General features: G+C 34.0%; 1 protein-coding gene across 1 annotated transcript in view; it reads left to right on the top strand.

Annotated features, from left to right (window-relative positions):
* The first annotated feature begins 512 nt into the window (after positions 1-512).
* The window catches only part of LOC107725712 (solute carrier family 12 member 5-like), a 29,119-nt gene continuing 10,510 nt past the window's right edge, over positions 513-19,121 (top strand). The window contains exons 1-13 of the mRNA XM_016535127.1: positions 513-564; positions 7,506-7,606; positions 7,694-7,825; positions 8,045-8,191; positions 13,077-13,131; positions 13,450-13,580; positions 14,821-15,068; positions 15,163-15,374; positions 15,632-15,799; positions 16,113-16,211; positions 16,394-16,451; positions 17,455-17,629; positions 17,716-17,834. Coding sequence (XP_016390613.1) covers positions 513-564; positions 7,506-7,606; positions 7,694-7,825; positions 8,045-8,191; positions 13,077-13,131; positions 13,450-13,580; positions 14,821-15,068; positions 15,163-15,374; positions 15,632-15,799; positions 16,113-16,211; positions 16,394-16,451; positions 17,455-17,629; positions 17,716-17,834 — 1,697 coding nt within the window. The remainder of the gene's footprint in view (positions 565-7,505; positions 7,607-7,693; positions 7,826-8,044; positions 8,192-13,076; positions 13,132-13,449; positions 13,581-14,820; positions 15,069-15,162; positions 15,375-15,631; positions 15,800-16,112; positions 16,212-16,393; positions 16,452-17,454; positions 17,630-17,715; positions 17,835-19,121) is intronic.

Consider the following 19,121-nt stretch of genomic DNA (forward strand, 5'->3'; position numbering starts at 1 on the left):
ATTTAGTTGTCATTTCACCTTTTAGTGCTTAAGTGCTGAACAACTAGTTGTTAATGATGCATTTAAACACGGATCAGAGTTGCGGTGCATTAGATCACAGGGAAAGTGGTACATCTTGACTCATTAGTGTTGCCAGATCTTGCTAGAAATAACAAAAATAAATAAATAAAAATAAGAACAAATCCATAATAAATTCAAATCCAAATTAGTTTTCTTGTAAAAAAAAAAAAGCAACATACCAAAATATCCCAACCTGCACCTTCCAACTTTATTAACTCCATAAACTGGATCGCTTTATGAGCCGAGTCCAAACAACAAGCACAAAAATGCTTAATAAGTGTCGCTTATAGTGGACAAGGCAACACTTTAAGAGCGCGTTCTGTGAAATAGCCTTCCAAACATAAACAAAACACAACGGCTTTGTGGACGGTGGTTTATTTAAAATTGCTAAAAAGTGGTTTGGTCGCTGTAATATTACTTTGGTCAAAAGTAGTGAATACTAAATTCCTAAGATGGCAAAACGTTGCTATGATTACAACAGTGTCATTCATGGCAGTTTTGAGAGTGAGTTCTGTTCAGTACACACACAAAAGATCATTTAGGGTAAAGATAATTAAATTTTTTCACCTTTGAAACTTTACAGTGTGTACGTGGCCAAATACTCAGAGAAGATAAATTGCTTCTCTAAAGAGGATTCTCAAATCAATAACGACAATCAAACCCTTGATACAACACAATGATGCATCATAGTAGAGAATGGTTGTCAAAACAGAGCTTTGAAAAAAATCTCGATGCTAATACATCTGACACCCAGCCTGTATAATCTCTGATGTGATTACTGGCTCTTAAAAATAAAGGTTCTTTATTGGCATCTATGGTTCCATAAGGAACCTTTAACATGCATGGAAACTTTCCATTGCACAAAAGGTTCTTTAGATCATTAAAAAGTTTTCACATTAAGAAAAATGGTTCTTTTAAGAACTGTTCATTCAAAGGTTCTTTGGTGATAAAAAAAATGGTTCTTCCATGGCATCACTGCGAAAACCCCTTTTTGGAACCTTTATTTTAAAGAGTGTGGAGGATCATTTGTGAGAAGCAGTGAATTCTGGGTTAACAGGGCAGGCAGTACTTGCAGTTTGGCTCTCTGTGTATATACTAGACAACGGCCTTAGTCCTGAGGGAAAGCTGAGTTCCATCATGATTAAAAAGGGATATCATTTAACGCTACTGGCATAAAATAAGGAAAGAGTAGAGCAGAGTGCGGTTTATGAAACAAAAATAAATAGTTTTCTGAAATACAGTCCCTCTTTCAGTAAACAAAGTTACTTATTTAGCCACAACCCAGAAGTGATGCAATGTAATTGATTTCTTCTCAAGAGACCGGATAAGGTTGGCATTATGGAAAATAGAGGATGTATAAGAAAGGTAATGAAAAGAACCTCTAGGGAGCTGACTGTTTTTTTTTTTTAAATACTGAAACGGTTAAGATTTATCTTGTGATTTTGGATCATATTTTTATATTTTTTACATCATCTTTCTGTATTCAGTAGCATGTCCAATCCCCTCTTGCTGAACCACTTAACTAATGTAACTATTTTATAACTATTTTATCTTTTCAGTTTAGTTTAGTTTTCATCAGTGTAGTAACTAGTTTTTGTGGTGTTCTAGTTTCAGTTTATTTTTATTTTTTTCTAAAAAAAAGTTAATTTAACTTGTATCCTTAAAAAAATGTTTAATGTTTATTTATATCATGACATTTTCATGCCTCCTGTCATTGCGTTGTAAAGGTTTAATAGTTTATTAAAAGTTTAATATATAATATACATGTATCAAAAAAAAAAAAAGTTAAATTTTGTTCTATTTATTTATTTATTTAATTTGATTTTTTTAAAAGATAAAGACACTGGCTTGTGATTGCACTCTACATGTAAAAGTTTGGGGTCTGTAAGATTTTTTTAATGGTTTTGAAAGAAGTCTCTTATGCTTACCAAGGCTAGATTATTTGATTGGGGAAAAAATGCAGTAAAACAGTAATATTGTGAAATAGTATTGCAATCTTACTCCAGTCTTCAGTGTCACATGATCCTTCAGAAATCATTCTAATATGCTGACTTGATGCTCAAAAAACTTAATTTATTATCAATATTGAAAACAGTTGTGCTGCTAAATGTATTTGTGGAAATCATGATACATTATTTGAAATAGAAATCTTTTGTAATATGATAAATATCTTTGTGATATTTTATCAATTTAATGCATCCTGACTGAATAAAAGCATTAATTTCTTAAAAACACCAAAAATACTGACACCAATGGATTATAAAAGATAATTATTTTCCCTGTTCACTTTTATAATCATTTACACCATGTACTGAGGAAGCATCATAGTCAATAATCAAATATAATCAGTCAAACAAATAAAAGACTTCTCATCTATGAGGGAACCGAACAAGAACTAGAAGATCCAACAGGATTCTAGCACTCCTGGATGCAGCATCTCTTCCTTAATGCAAACTGACCATATAACAAGCGCCTTTTACCACCAGGACAAAACGGAAGTAGAGGAGGCTTTACAGGAGTACTTGAAGTAAACCAAATAAGACGTGTTCTGTGAGTCATACAGTGACACCGAGGTACTTTCATGAGGATCGTGTTGTCTTCCCCAACAACAAAACATGAATCACTAAAGATCTGAAGGACCTGCTGAGCCAAAATAAGGTGGTCTGTAGACAAACGGAGGAGGCAAAGAGGATACAGGAAGACATGAAAATGCTACTTGAGAAAGGGAAGGAATGATAACGGCACAAGCATGATTGCAAACTTAGTCAGAACAACATGAAGGAGGTGTGGAGTGGGATGAAAACCATCACTGACTGCGAACTGGCCAGTAGCCATGTATTAAAGGAAAGCTTGTTTCTTATCAAATTCGGGTTTCAGTTGCTCACCACAACCCTACCATGCAGTGAGGACGCTGAAGCTTCCATCCCACTCCCTCAGTCTCAGGCTGGCTATCTCTGCTGATCAGTTGTGAAGGGAATTGAGGAAGCTCCACACAGCAGCACAGCCTGATATAATCAGCCTCAGGGAGCTCGAGACACAAGCTAACCAATTCTGCAGACTTCTCAAACACCTGCTCTCTCTCCTTCAGTTAGATAAAGGTGCTTCAATTCAGCAGCTGACAAAGATGACATTCAGCCTCAGGGAATATATAGGCTCTCAGATCATGAAGTCCTTTAAGGGCCTTTAAGAAATTACATTCAATTATATGAGTATTATGAAATTACATATAGACATACTTAAGTGGGCCAAAAAAGCACTGCTAAGTTCAACTAATTGCATTTGATATCAATTTTAACTGTAAACATTTTCATTTAATTGAAAAAAAAAACTACATTTAGTGTCTGATAATAAGCATATCAATACAAAATAAGTATATCCATAATATGTGCTAAAGTGTACTTTGTCATAAGAGTCAGCACATGGATCCTACACACCATAAATATTTATGAGAGTTATGAAGTACTAAATACTAAATGTGACCACACAAATGCAAGGGAAAGGGGCAGGCAAAACATAAAAAATTAAAAAGCAGATTACTTTGATGTCATGAGCAGAAATGGGCTTTGAAAAGCAGATTTTAAAACTGTGGATTATCGAAAGGCAAAGGTGCTTAGAGGGAACCAGTGCAGTGTGGTCTTAATTTCACTGAACAATCCCATATTAACAGATGTATCTGAGCAGCATGGCTGTTTATTTGTAGTTTTTGCATTTTTGCTTTCATTGTACACTAGGGCTTTAACTTTTAATTGCTTGGCTTTATTGTTGTTTTATATAGTTTTATGCTTTCATATTAAATGTGCTGATTTAACAACTATGAACTTTTTTCTGTTACAATTTATCACTTAACACTGACCATTAACATTTGTTTTGAAATGTTTCTGGGCCATATTGTAACAGATTATGAGCTCAACAAAGAGCAAAACCCAACTATAAAAGTCAGACAGTCAAATATGATAGTCTGTTTTGCCAAACATAAAAAGTTTAATTGCTAGGACTGTAAAAAGCAGCAGACAACTAGTCACCTGTGAAAAAGAAGTGTGCTGCTTACTAGTATTGAATGTGCACTTGTAATACTATGCAATATATTTATACAATTTTATTTTGTTTTATATTACTTTTTTTAAGTTTACTTAAGTGTGTTAAGAAACATAAAAAAACTTAAGTCATGGATGTGTACACTTAAGGCTTGTTCACACCGGGACGAATATCGCGCACGATTATCGCCGACGTTTAACGCCTCGTGACTAAACAAAGGGCGCCAATGTGAGTGTGCACACCGACACGCAAAACGCGAGGCGTAAAAGCGTCATTTAAAAAAAAAAATTACAATTACAAAAAATTTTGGTTTGACGCACCTTGTTAAAAACTGGCCGACCAATGAGATTGGCGCTTTTGTTCTGGAGCTGCTGAAATGGCCTTTTATTTAATTTATATTTGCAAATCCAGTTAAAAATACTTTTTTCATCAATTGTATTATAAAATATAATTTTACAGCTGCTAAGCTAAACTGCATGAGATAAGAACATCATGCTCATGTTGCACTCAGAAACGCTTTCCTCAGCCTACACATTTTGCTCATCACTAATTAGCATTTACGTATTTAGTCTTTGATGGGCTGTATATATGAAATATGCATAAAGTTACCATGAATTTCTTTCCTTGATCTGCTGTAAGTTTTGACTGACTCATCATGCTAATCACACATGCTGATATGCAAGTGTGACTGTTGGGTTTGAAGAACAGGGAAGTGCTATAAGTACAGACTGATGCACTAATCATTTCACCAGTCTTAGCTATTAGCAATATTACTGACATATTAATACTACTAATTTATCATTTAGTTAATACTTTTACAAATAGGTGACTATAGTACATGTAGAAACAGATTGCCTGAAACAACATGGCTTGACTTGTTAAAGGGCACAATACTGATTAAAATTCTGATGAAATGACCACTGCTAATCTTCAAACTGTTACCCCAGCAGATGGCGACAGACCACTGTCTTTATGAGTGAGCCGTTTGAATAATTCATTCAAGCGATTCATTCAAAACACTGATTCATTCAGGAACATAATTTATGAAGTGGTAATTGAATCATTCACTCAACCAATTTGTTCAAGACACCGATTCATTCAGGAGTGCTGAACATTTGCTGCTGTGTGTTTGGCCATGGATATGTTTGCAAATATTTTCGCTGGCTTAGTAAAAATAGACAAAGCTAGTTCAAGCAAAATGTAAGTTGTACAATATTAACTTCTTATTTGTTGAGCTCCTGTATGAAAGCAGTATCATAATCATGTTTGTCTGAATATCACCGCGGGTGTGATTTAGCTGTATTGCTAGTGTGATATTGCCTAAATATAATTTGATCACATATGATATTAGTTTATAACGTTTGTTGCTTTAGAATAGGCCAAGAGAGCTGGCCAGAGGTGTGTATGTGTATGCTTCTAATAGTGCAAAGATTTGTAGAAAAAAGGGTTGGAAAGAATAGCTCTGAGAAAAGTACAAGCATCAGCTACCTGCTTTCGCCTCTGCAGAGACATTAAATGGACAGCAGGGCAGAATCAGCAGACAACCTCGTCTAGCAAGCTTTGATATCTGTATGATGCCCTATAATAAGTCTAGAGATGCTCAGAGTCCCTTCTGGGGTTGTAACAATAAACCAAATGCTTCTGTTATCAATTTCACCACACAGCACGCAAGATGTCAGAGATTAGGATCTATCTCAATCTGTATACCAATCTTTTTCTCATTATTGCTTATTACATTGTGAGTCTGCTGGGGTTGTGGGATGCTGAGTGTCAAGAGAGCCAGAAGATTAGAGAGAAAAGAAACATATACAGCAGGAACCAAGTGCTAAACCAGGATGATTCATGAGTTTCCAAACTTTGTGAGACCAAGGACTCCTTAATGAAATAGTAATCAACGTGTAAACCTTAAAATAAAAACGACCGTAGGAAGCACAAGGCTTGGCGGCGTATTGATTCAGTGCTGACAGGTGACATTACAAGGTGATTAATTGTGTGTTTAAAGGTCATAGGGTCGCAGGTCAATAAGCAGACAAATGCTGTGAAAATTAAAATGTACAACGCTTTGCCAGGAAGCATGATTAATTAAACTAATACATCAGATTAAACTGGGCATGCTAAGAGGCATGATTCCCTTGGCCATTTAATGAGCATGCTCCCACATATAATTATGTTAGAGAAGGCAGGGAAGGTGACAGCACACTAAAGAAATTACAATACGCACTACAATTTAGAAATACACACAATTAAAAACCATGATGTATTTATAGGACACAACAGAATTGCCCTGATCCTGTGAGGGTTTATGTTGCACTGCTTCAGAATTAAGCGCTCAAAGGTTCCTGTGAGAAAGGATGTGCGACTGAAAGCGGTAGTGTAAAAATAGGCTCAGAACCGGGTTGTTGCTATGGAAGAGTATGTAGAAATCCTGGAATTCCTCACCCACACACATACTGATGCACAAGGAGTGCTCCATATTGATGCGCTGTTGTTTTTCTTTACAGTTGAATTAATTCACCCCCTTCCTGTTCTTTCCTCCAGGAAAATGTAACAACTTGGTATAATTGGACTGTACACAGCACTTGTAAGTTTGTGTGAGATGTGAAAAGACATTCTGTAAATACTGTGAGACAAAGCTCTTATACAAAAATAGAGAATTTTGAACCAAACATGCTTATGGTGTATCTGATGATACCGCTGCAATATCATTCTTTAGTATTACATGCAAATGCGATGACATTGATCTTACATGTAGGCAAATCCAGTGGGAACAATGTCTGACAAATTGCAAATGGATTATTATTTTTTTTTATGTTTGATGTTGCTTTTGATAAATGTAATGCATAACGTAATTGTCTAAATATAAATAATATTTTTTATATTTTTAAGACTAAGGCTTTTTTTGTGAAACGTTTTGCTTTTAAAAAATAAAAATATATATAAATATGAACACTTCTGTTCAAACTACTGTTACTGCTCAGTCTGGGTTATGTAAGATTTTTTTTATGTTTTTTTAATTATGTGCTCTCTTATGCTCACCAAGGCTGCAAGGCTGCTACAGTAATATTGTGAAATATTATTACAATTTAAAATAACCATTTTCTACTTTAATATATTTTAAAATTTCATTTATTCCTGTGATGCAAAACTGAATTTTCAGCATCATTACTCCAGTCTTCAGTGTCACATGATCCTTCAGAAATCACTCTAATATGCTGATTTGCTGCTCAAGAAACATTTCTTATTATCATTGTTTTTATCATTTCTTATTATCAACAGTGTTGTGCTTTTTTTGTGGAAACTGTTTTTAGTAGTAGTGTACAGTAAGACAGCCTTTTCACAGTTTACACCCATTGTAAATATATTCTAGCGCATATTCTAATAAACAATGTTTAATTTATGTATGTTCACAGGAGATGCAACATCCAAGGAGAGCAGCCCCTTTATCAACAGCAGCACCAGTGACGTAGAGAAAAGCCAGCAGTATGATGGGAAAAACATGGCCCTGTTTGAGGTAGTCCAGTGTTGCTAATGATTTTAAAGGGTTCTAGATGAATATGCTGTAGATTTACATGTTTGTTTGTATGTGTGTGTTGTGTAGGAGGAGATGGACACCAGTCCCATGGTATCTTCTCTGCTGAGCAGCCTAGCCAACTACTCCAACCTGACGCAAGGTAGTAAAGAGCATGAGGAGGCAGAAAACAATGAGGAGGCACGCAAGAAAACAGTGCAGGTGAAAAAAATCTCTACCATTATCTCTACATACTGCCAAATCACTACTGAGCCTTCTTCATGAACCTCAGTCTTCTGTGTGTTGGTGGATGCTAGCTAATCATTTACTGGGTGGATGTGAATCGACAAGCAGCTAAAATGGCCATTTAATGATGCTATATATTGAGAATCATGTTCCATGGTGTCCTGATCATTGATTGGTTGGTTGGTTGATTGACAGGCTCCACGTATGGGCACCATCATGGGCGTTTACCTGCCATGTATGCAGAACATCCTCGGGGTGATCCTGTTCCTCAGGATGACCTGGTTGGTGGGTGTTGGAGGCATCCTGGGAACCTTCATCATCGTCTTCATGTGTTGCTCCACGGTCAGTCTCAGATGCACATGTACATATTAGTGCTGTCAACGGATTTAAAAAAATTAACTAATTAATTGTACATTTGTTCTGAAATTAATCACGATTAATCCCACCTAACATAAACGTTTTTAAATATACATCTATATTGCAATAATTTCACATTCAATCTTCAAATTAATGTAGAAACAACATAAAGACAGTATATTTTTTAATATTTGTTTTATATCATCTTTTTTATGACTGAAGGCAATTATCACTGATACCAATATTACAGACTTTCCTAATATTTAACCATTGACTAGCCATTCAACATTACAGTATTATTGAGAGCTATCAATTTTAACATTTATTAGACTTTAAAAAATAACAACTTCTAATTTAAGTGAACTTAAAACAATCTTCACATAAACCCATTATAATAAAAATATCATATTTACCTGTGCCCTTCAGCAAGTAGGAAATATACAGAAATTGAATAACTTGAATAAAGTTATCAAGCACTAAATTCTAAATGAAATATAGATGAATCCTTAAAGATACAGAAGTTATTGATTTCCTCTTTTTTTCTTTGATGAACAGACATCACAGCAGCTGGTTATTAGGATTATTTTTGGCTGCTATTACTTTAAGAGCTGCCGCTGCTGAACATGACACAGATCTGACACGCACCGTATTTTCTCACAACTCTTTACCTTTTCTGACTCACTTCAGGTCTTAAAGTCTCTACTAATGAGCTGATGAGTAGAATCAGGTGTGTTAGATGAGGGAGACAGTGCTGGGCTGATCCAGGATAGTTTTGAAAACCACTGCATTTCAGACACATGTTCTTAAATGTGACTCATATATAACAAATACTTACATGCATGCACAGTTTTAAGGCAGCTTCAATTACATTTTTGGTAACTTCATGACTTAACTGATGACATAACTATGACATTGTATGCTCGTAGTTTCTTTTGTGGCTACAGCGCTCACCGAGCACATGCTACAAGCACAGTATAATGGCTGACAGGACAGGAAAATTTGTTTTTTCTGACATATGGCCTGACAACATCTCATCTGACCGCAGTTCACTGTTGTTCTACTGAAGCTCCTCGTCACCTGTTTGACTTACGCCTGGCGATGTGGCGAAGTTGGAGTGCGCATTTGAAAAGCCTCCCGTTTGATGTGGTTGTAAAGATGTTCTGTATCTAAATAAATGCAATTCTTGTCAAGAAAAAAGAGACAGAAGCAGCAGTTGTGAGTGGGATGGCCAACCCTAGCTCCGACCCTGCGTTAAATATTTTTAATGCATTAAACTGAAAAAAATTAATCGCATGCGTTAACGTGTTTATTTCAACGGCACTAGTACATAATCTACAGAAGCCGTGGGTGGTGTCCGGTATGACAGTAGGCAGGAAACACAAGCTCAAATACTCTACAAATAGCCGCACTATCCTTCAGATCTGAATACAGCAACAGAAAGGTCTGTTCAGGCCTGGAAAGCAGAATTCTTTATTACCATTATGCAGCAAGAGCCCCAGAGACTCCCTCTCCAGAGCTTAGGGTTTCCTTTTACCCCTCTGCACCTTTAACAGGAGATTGTTTACATTTATACAATCACTTTGTTGTAAGTCACTTTGGTGAGTTGGTTTGTGAGCGTGCCAGACGGAGTTTCTGCCAAGAACATAAATGTAAATGCTTGCATGAGGTGTTTGATTTCAGAGCTGTCAGTTTAGCACTTCGCTCTTGCTGCTAGTCATTCTTGTGATGTGTGTAGGGCCCTATGAAATCCACTTTATTTTTTCCCATATACCTTTTTTTTTAACCATTTTAATTTTCAGTTTTCGTTTTTCTCGAGTCCATTTTTATAATTAGATTAAATATTAATAATCAGAAAACATGTCTAAATAATTAATCATGAAACTTATACAGTACAACAAATTTTAAAAATCACAAATAAATTTTTTAGGGCCCATTAAATCTTTTTATTTAGTTTTTACATTTTTATTTAGTTTCTAACTAATTTTAGATTAGTTTTTAATCAAATGAAATTAATGGTGAAATGCTGTTGAAGTGACTCTCAGAGCAGCTCTGGAGGTGAAGTTCATGTGTTCATGTCCTCATGTAATGAGACTGCAGATGTTGAAAACTGAGCGTCACGCATGCTGGAGTATGTGTAGCAGATGAAATTGCACCACTCATTCACACATAGACACACAGAACATTCATATTTAAATAGCAGTCTTTTTGCAGTTTAATATTCACAGACACTAGCCCATATAGTGATTTGATTAAAGGGTGCATATGTTACTAAAAAGAACATTCTTTTGTGTATTTGGTGTAATGAAATGTGTTTATGCAGTTTAAGGTTCAAAAAACACATTATTTTCCACATACTGTACATTATTGTTTCTCCTCTATGCCCCTGCCTTTCTGAAACGCGTCGATTTTTATAAAGCTCATCGGTCTGAAAAGCAAGGTGTGCTGTGATTGCCCAGCTATCCAGTGCGTTATGATTGGCCGATAAGCGTGAGACACGGAAATGTTACGCCCCTTACCATATTGTGATGATGCCCTGTCACGGAGCGACGAAATTCCAAGACATTCCATGTTAAGCCATTTTTTGACTTGATTCTGTGATTCTGTACGTTTTCCACATCATGAAAATCATAGGGCCTTATGTGCGTATTTGCATGCGTTCTGTGCATGCTCATGTCACATATTAGTGAATATTTGCTGCAGTATTTTGTTTCAGAGGAAGTTTCAGCAGTATTATGTAAGTGAATGTGCAGTGCGGTGCGGTCCCACTCTGAGCTCTTTCCCCTCCTGTCATATCTGTTTTAATGTTGTTTGATATAAAAAAGCTGAAAGCTGTCCCTTCTGATTCTACCACCATAAATCCCCTATCTTGCCCTTCTGACCCTGCCAAACCCCAGGAAATACACACACACACACTCACAGAATAACTCTGCCAATCCACACTCACTAGTCATAGTCAGGTTTTGGTTTGGTCCTGGCTGCTCTGACAGTATATAAATATACTTAGTGCTTTCAAATAAATTCTAGATTCCTATTTTAGAATTTGAGTACATTAAATATCATATAAGTTACATGAGTGTAAAAATGTCAAGTGCTCAAGTATACTACCATTCAAAAGTCCGAAAGAAATTAATACTTTTATTTAGCAAAGCTGAATTAAATTGATCGAAATTGACAGTAAATATTGCAAAAGATTTCTATTGCTGTTCTTTAGCATGAATCCTGATAAAACGTCTCATTGTTTTCACAGAAATAATAAGCAACACAACTGTTTTCAACGTTGATAATAAGAAATGTTTCTTGATCAGCAAAACAGCATATTAGAATCATTTCTGAAGGATCATGTGACACTGAAGACTGTAATGATATGTAATGATGCTGAAAATTCATCTTTGCATGACAGGAATAAATTACATATTAAAATATTTTAGAATATAAAACAGATTTTTTTTAATAGTTTTTTATAAATGCAGTGTTGATAAGCATAAGAGCCTTCTTTCAAAAAGTATATAGGTTTGGTAGTGTATATAGGTTGCATGAAGACATAATAATAAACTTTGTTTAAAAAAATAATGACTGTTACCAAAAATTGATCGAAATTGACAGTAAATATTGCAAAAGATTTCTATTGCTGTTCTTTAGCATGAATCCTGATAAAAAGTCTCATTGTTTTCACAGAAATAATAAGCAACACAACTGTGTTCCACGTTGATAATAAGAAATGTTTCTTGATCAGCAAAACAGCATATTAGAATCGTTTCTGAAGGATCATGTGACACTGAAGACTGTAATGATATGTAATGATGCTGAAAATTCATCTTTGCATGACAGGAATAAATTACATATTAAAATATTTTAGAATATAAAACAGATTTTTTTTAATAGTTTTTTATAAATGCAGTGTTGATAAGCATAAGAGCCTTCTTTCAAAAAGTATATAGGTTTGGTAGTGTATATAGGTTGCATGAAGACATAATAATAAACTTTGTTTAAAAAAATAATGACTGTTACCAAACAGGTTTCTGAAATTATAATCTGCCATTGGTTGCATATAGCCCCACCCCAAACTCATGCCTATTGTTTGAGGCTGTGTTAACATGCATTGTATGGGCAAAGCTTTTTTGTTTTTCTATGTCAAATGGGCTGAAATTGTTCGTGTCAGATTACTTAGTTATTAAAGATATTTTCCCAAATAATATTAGTGTATCGTTTTGAGTTAAAAGGCACAATGAACCGTTTGTGAAGAACTGAGAGAAAGTTTTGTATTTTTTTTTTTTTTTTTTTCAGGTCTGCAGCTGTCAAATTATGTCAGTTTTATGATGTAATAATTTATTATGAAAATATCAGTAACACTTTACAATAAGGTCTAATTTGTTAACATTAGTTAATGCATTTTCTCCCTTGAACTAACAATAAGCAAATCATTTTTTAATACTCTCTGTCCGTGTTAGTTAATAAAAACAATTGTTGTTAGTTAATGTTAGTTCACAGTACATTAAGTAATGTTAACAGATACAACTTTTGTAAACAAAAATGTATTATTAAATGAATAAACTACAGAATATAATGTTAATGTTAACAAATGAAACCTTGTTAAGTATTCCCAAAATATTTAATCAACATACAAAAAGTTACACAATAATGGTACAATATAATTATAGAATGCATGTCTTTAAGGCGTTTCCTTATGACCAATGAGTCAGCTATATGGCTGTAAAAAAACCCTCATCCGCACAATGTCTTAATGTACTCAAGGTTTCTTTCCTAATAAATACATTTTTCTTTCACGAGTCACTGGAGGACTTAGTGGGGGCCTCTTGTCTCTGTCACTCACTGTCCCCTCTGTATTGATCTTTATTTACTCTATTTACAGACTATGCTGACTGCTATCTCAATGAGTGCTATTGCCACCAATGGAGTTGTGCCAGGTGAGCAGAATTCAGCGTGTCTGTGTTTGTGTGCAGACGCCCAGAGGACTGCTGTCCTGTTGTTCTTCATGGGCAGTTAGCTACAGTGCACAGTACAGCTCCCAACTGTGCTGAGATCAGCTCCGCACTCATAACTGTGTGGATGCATGTCTGTCTCTGTGTTTATTTGAAACAACAGGATCTTATAGATGTGCCTCTTGTGTCAAAATTACATCTCAAGAAAAGGAAAATATGATGACGGTGTAAAACCCTCTTCTATTTAACTCTTTAGATGTACTGTATATGCTTAATGGTAAATTCATTTGTGTGTACTTACAGCTGGAGGTTCATACTACATGATCTCTCGTTCACTGGGGCCGGAGTTTGGCGGGGCTGTTGGTATATGTTTCTATCTGGGCACCACTTTTGCAGGAGCCATGTACATCCTGGGCTGCATCGAAATCCTGCTGGTACATTTTCATTGCTATTTGCTTTATTTGAATTTCTTTAAACTAATAGTTTATATATAATACATTTTAAAGCAGAATTTGCTGAAAAGTCTTTCAGGCAATGATGCAAACTGTAAATGACATTATTTAGCATCAGTGTTATTTTAGTATCATTGAGATACTAAAAGTTTCTATTAATATATTATTTTATTACAGTTTTTATTAATATTTTGAATGTTGTTTTGTATTTTATGTTTTAATTTTAATTTTAAAGTTTTTGTAATTTTGTAATATGTCTATAATATAATATAATATAATATAATATAATATAATATAATATAATATAATATAATATAATATAATATAATATAATATAATATAATATAATATAATATAATATAATATAATATAATATAATATAATATAATATAATATAATATAATATAATATAATATAATATAATATAATATAATATAATATAATATAATATAATATAATATAATATAATATAATATAATATAATATAATATAATATAATATAATATAATATAATATAATATAATATAATTAGTTTTTGTAATTTAGCTGTGTTTTTGCCATTTGTATTTTTTAAATATGTCTATATAATAATATAATATAATATAATATAATTAGTTAGTAATAGTAGTTAGTAATTAGTAACTAAAACTAAATGAAAATGAGAAAAGTAGCTTTTTTATATTTTATTTTATTTTATTTTCAGTTAACGTTTTTTTTATTATTATTTTTAAGTAACAAAAATTGTTTTTGTTATAGTTTTAGTTTCAGGTAAATACAATAGCCCTGTTTAGCATCTCTTTTATTAAATTGAACAACTGAATCATGTACTGTATGATTTGTGAAATATTGTTATTTTAAATGACAAGTAACATTGCATCATTTTAATTTATACTCTGAAGAAGCATTGTTCACAGTTTTTATATTTATACAGTACTTGTACATTAATTTTACACAACATTAAATGGATAATTCATCAATGAAACTTCTGTCGTCTTTAACTCACCTCGTGTGGGTAGTGTGGGTAACCAAACAGTTGCTGGTAGACTTCCATAGAATGGAAAAAAAATATTATGGAAGTCTTCAGGAACCAGCAACTATTTAGCTACCAACATTCTGCAGAATATCTTCTTTTATGTTTACAGAAAAAAGAAACCCATACAGGTTTGGAACAACTTCAGGACTTGTAAATTATAGAAATTTCTTTCTATTGATTTCTTTCTAGATCTATATCGTGCCAGCAGCTGCCATATTCAAGATGGAGGGTCTGGAGGGAGCAGAGGCCGAGGCAGCGCTGTTGAATAACATGCGTGTGTACGGTACCATCGTGCTCTCCTTCATGGCTTTAGTTGTCTTTGTCGGTGTGAAGTATGTCAACAAGTTGGCCCTTGTGTTCCTCGCCTGCGTCATTCTCTCCATTCTCGCTGTCTACGCTGGGGTCATCAAGACTTCTTTTGACCCACCTTTCTTTCCGTAAGTAGAATTTTGTGTTGAACAGAATGTTTTTTTTAGGGTACAGAATACATTTCAGGAGCGACTATAATTATAAAGCCCTTATCCTGTGTAGGGTGTGTGTGCTCGGGAACCGAACTCTTGTGTCAAAGGGATTTGACATTTGTGCCAAGACCATAGAGCAGGGCAATGCCACAGTCACCACCAAGCTTTGGAGAGCCTTCTGTGACTCTGAGTTCCTGAACGCCACCTGCGATGAGTACTTCACCAGCAACAACGTCAGTCAGATCCAGGGAATCCCTGGAATCACCAGTGGCATCCTGGCAGGTTAGAAAACCCCAACATCTTAAACAGCATTTTTGTTTATATTATAGTAATACAGCACCTTATACACTTTACCTTACATATGATGAGTATGAAAACAAAGTGAGTATAAAATATGTATTTAAATAATATATATTATAATATTATAATGATTTATATATCAGAATATGATATTATTTAAAATGTACTTTGTGTGCATTTTATGTAATTCTGTTTTTAAAAAATACATATAAAAATGTATGTCATTGTTTTCTTCACAGAAAACCTCTTCACCACCTTTATGGAGAAAAGTTCAATCTTAGAGAAGCGAGGTATACCAGCAGTGCTCGACCCTGAAGCCACAGTAGCCAACACTAACCGATACGTCCTGGCTGATATCACCAGCTTCTTCACCCTGCTGGTTGGCATCTACTTCCCCTCCGTCACAGGTCACTACAACAGTTTGATAACTAGAAGGGAAATTATTCATATTAATGTCTAATTTATGTTTTTGTCCTTGACCATTTTTTATGGCCATTTTTTTATTTAATTGTTATGTTAATTAGAATCTTACCTATGATATTCCTTTTCTTTTCTTTTTTTTATTCAGTAAAACCTGCAAAAATTGATTTGATGTTTTTTTGTTATTATGATATTTGTTCCCCTCAGTCTAGGCAAAACCTGACCCACAAACACCAGTGTTTCCAGATATAATGTGTGTGTGTGTGTGTGTGTGTGTGTGTGTGTGTGTGTGTGTCACAGGTATCATGGCTGGTTCCAACCGTTCTGGTGACCTGCAGGACGCTCAGAAATCCATCCCTGTTGGTACCATCCTGGCCATCACAACCACCTCCATCATCTGTATCCTTTACTCCGAAGGCAATGAACTGCTCCAGCTTTGCATAAATAAATGACCCATGACTTTCACACAATGCAGAACTGCAAATCTTGAAATGTACAGGATACAATGTAACCGGATAGCTGAAATGGGGTGAATGCCTTTTTGCTGCTTTGTGTCGTTCTCCTAAATTTTTCTCTTGTAGACATGTCTAGTGTGTTTCTGTTTGGAGCCTGTGTGGACGGAGTCGTTTTGAGGGACAAGTGAGTCTGTAGTTTGATTCACTTTGGATTCAGTAAAGCCTTCAATTTATTCGAAACTTAAATGGGTACTTTTCAGCTCAATTTATCACTTTAATTTTAGTTTGTTTTATTTTTAGTTTTGTTTTGTTAAATGCTTTTGCCATTTTTGTTAGATTTTTTTGTATAAATATTTCTATTTATCTTTCATTTATTTTTATTTCAATTTCATTTTTAGTCATTTTAATATTTAAACGTAAACTTTATTTTATTTCACTTAATTGCCAAGGGGTTTCATCTGATATTTTTATTTTATTTTATTTCAGCCTTATTTCATTTTAACAAAAATGATTTTAATACTACTAGTTAACAATAATAACAGTTAATATATATAATAAGAGTTCGAGGCACAAAGATTTCAGTTTTCATTTAAATTTTAGTTTAAGTTCAGTGATTTTGTTATATGTTTCTGTCATTTTTATTAGCTTTCATTTAACTATTTCTATTTAGCATTCATTTATTTTTATTTAAATTTTAGTTTTAGTATTTTTAGTATTTAAACTTAAACAAACTTTATTTTATTTCAGTTAATTGCCAAGGGAACATTTCTAATTTTCTTTTAAGTTTTCTATATCTATATTTTTTATCATATTTCAGCTTTTCAATGAATGAAAATTATTTTAATACTATTAGTTAACAATAACAACACTCTTCTAAACATATAGATTTCAGTTTTTAATTTAATTTTAGATTTAATCATTTTGTTATATGCTTTTGTAATTTTTAAAAGTTTTGTTTTAATATTTCTATTTTGCTTTAAATTATTTTTATTTCAATTTTTGTTTTAGTAATTTTAATATTTAAACTTAAACTTTTTTATTTCATTTAATTACCAAGGCCATATTTCTAGTTTTCATTTAATATTTATATATATATTTATATTATTTTATTTCAGCTTTATTTCAATTAAGAATTTTTTTGGCACTATTACAATATAAGCAATAATAACACTGTTGTTAACACACAGATTTGGGGAAGGTGTCAACGGTAACTTGGTTATTGGCACCCTGGCATGGCCCTCGCCCTGGGTCATTGTGTTTGGCTCCTTCTTCTCCACCTGTGGGGCAGGGCTTCAGAGTTTGACAGGAGCACCCCGCCTCCTTCAGGCTATCGCCCGAGACGGCATCATTCCTTTCCTCAGGGTACATCTATACATTTGCCCTCTGATTATCTCTCTGTTGATGCTTCCATACTTGATCATACTAAGTGGTCCTTCTGTATTTGACAGGTGTTTGGTCATGGCAAAACTAACGGTGAACCTACATGGGCTCTCCTCCTGACGGCCTGCATCTGTGAGATTGGCATTCTCATCGCCTCCCTGGATGCAGTCGCACCCATTCTGTCCATGTAAGCAACACTCCCCAAAAATACACAGCACCATGGCCATAGAATACGCAGGGGATGTGGGGTACGTGTTTCCCCCACTTTTAATAAAACGTAAATTAATCTCCCGCACTTTTTCATGCAAGTGTGTTCACATAGAGGTTTTCAAGCACCAATGTGAATAAATCTAGATGTAAGTTCAAAGAGACAAGATAGTTACATCATTCTACATCATCATGTTTTATTCATTTCCAAAATGAGGAGATGTGAATATCAGGAGCGCTTAACATTTTCATGCAGTGTGTGTTTCATTCATACTTGAAGCCGGATGGTGCTCTCATGCAGAAAGTCCAAAACGGACTCAGAAGTAATAACTTACTACAGTACGTGCCAGGAAATTCCTAATATGGACAAAGGCAACCGGCTATCGCTGTAACTAAACTGAATAAAAAGCAGAAACGTTTTGACTGATGAAATGTGAAGACAACAAACACACGATTGCTACAATATATGGTTTATGTGTGTTTTTCAAGTCATCTCCGGGTAATAAATAAATAAATTAGGCCTATATGAATGATGCAGTGCTAATTGACATATCATTTATTACAGTACAGAAACTGTAATGTATATTTTCTACCTTGTTCTGTGATGAAAATGTAAAAAGTGTTTGTAGTATATAAAGCAATCATGAAATTGTCATTAGGAATATATATATATATATATATATTCCTAATGACAATTTCATGAGTGGTATTATATATTGGTATTATTTGTATTATATATAGTACAAATTATTGGTTATTGTCCAGGAGTGTATTTATTTATTTTTTTAGCCAATTAAGAGATAAGAAAAGTTTGTTTTGTTTTGGTCAAAATAAATACACTACAATACAATATATTACATTTGACATTTCTGTCGCCCTCACTTCTGAAATGACGGCTACACCCCTGCACAGCACACCTCGTTCTTTATGAGTCCCAGAGAAACAACAGCAATAAACTGTCTCTACTTTCTCAATATTGCTGTAATAAAACTTCTTTACTATGCTGAATAGCCTCTTTTCCAAAAGCCTGTTCTTCAATATTTCCTAAACTTATTAACAGGTATATAGCACAATAAAATACCATTAATTCAGCACTTTGTATTCAAAACATTCCCCCTTATAACCTTTGTAGATATGCATTACAAATGTACAGCTGATAAAAGTATGGACTTTGTCATGCTTTGGGGTTTTTTTCTCCCCACTTTAAAGCCACAGTGACTTCATTTGTCTTTTTTTCGCTGATCAGCTTTGATTTCAAACTGATCTG

Source organism: Sinocyclocheilus rhinocerous, unplaced genomic scaffold (assembly GCF_001515625.1).
Source record: "Sinocyclocheilus rhinocerous isolate Xijiao unplaced genomic scaffold, SAMN03320098_v1.1 scaffold311, whole genome shotgun sequence".
NCBI classification, from domain to species: domain Eukaryota; kingdom Metazoa; phylum Chordata; class Actinopteri; order Cypriniformes; family Cyprinidae; genus Sinocyclocheilus; species Sinocyclocheilus rhinocerous.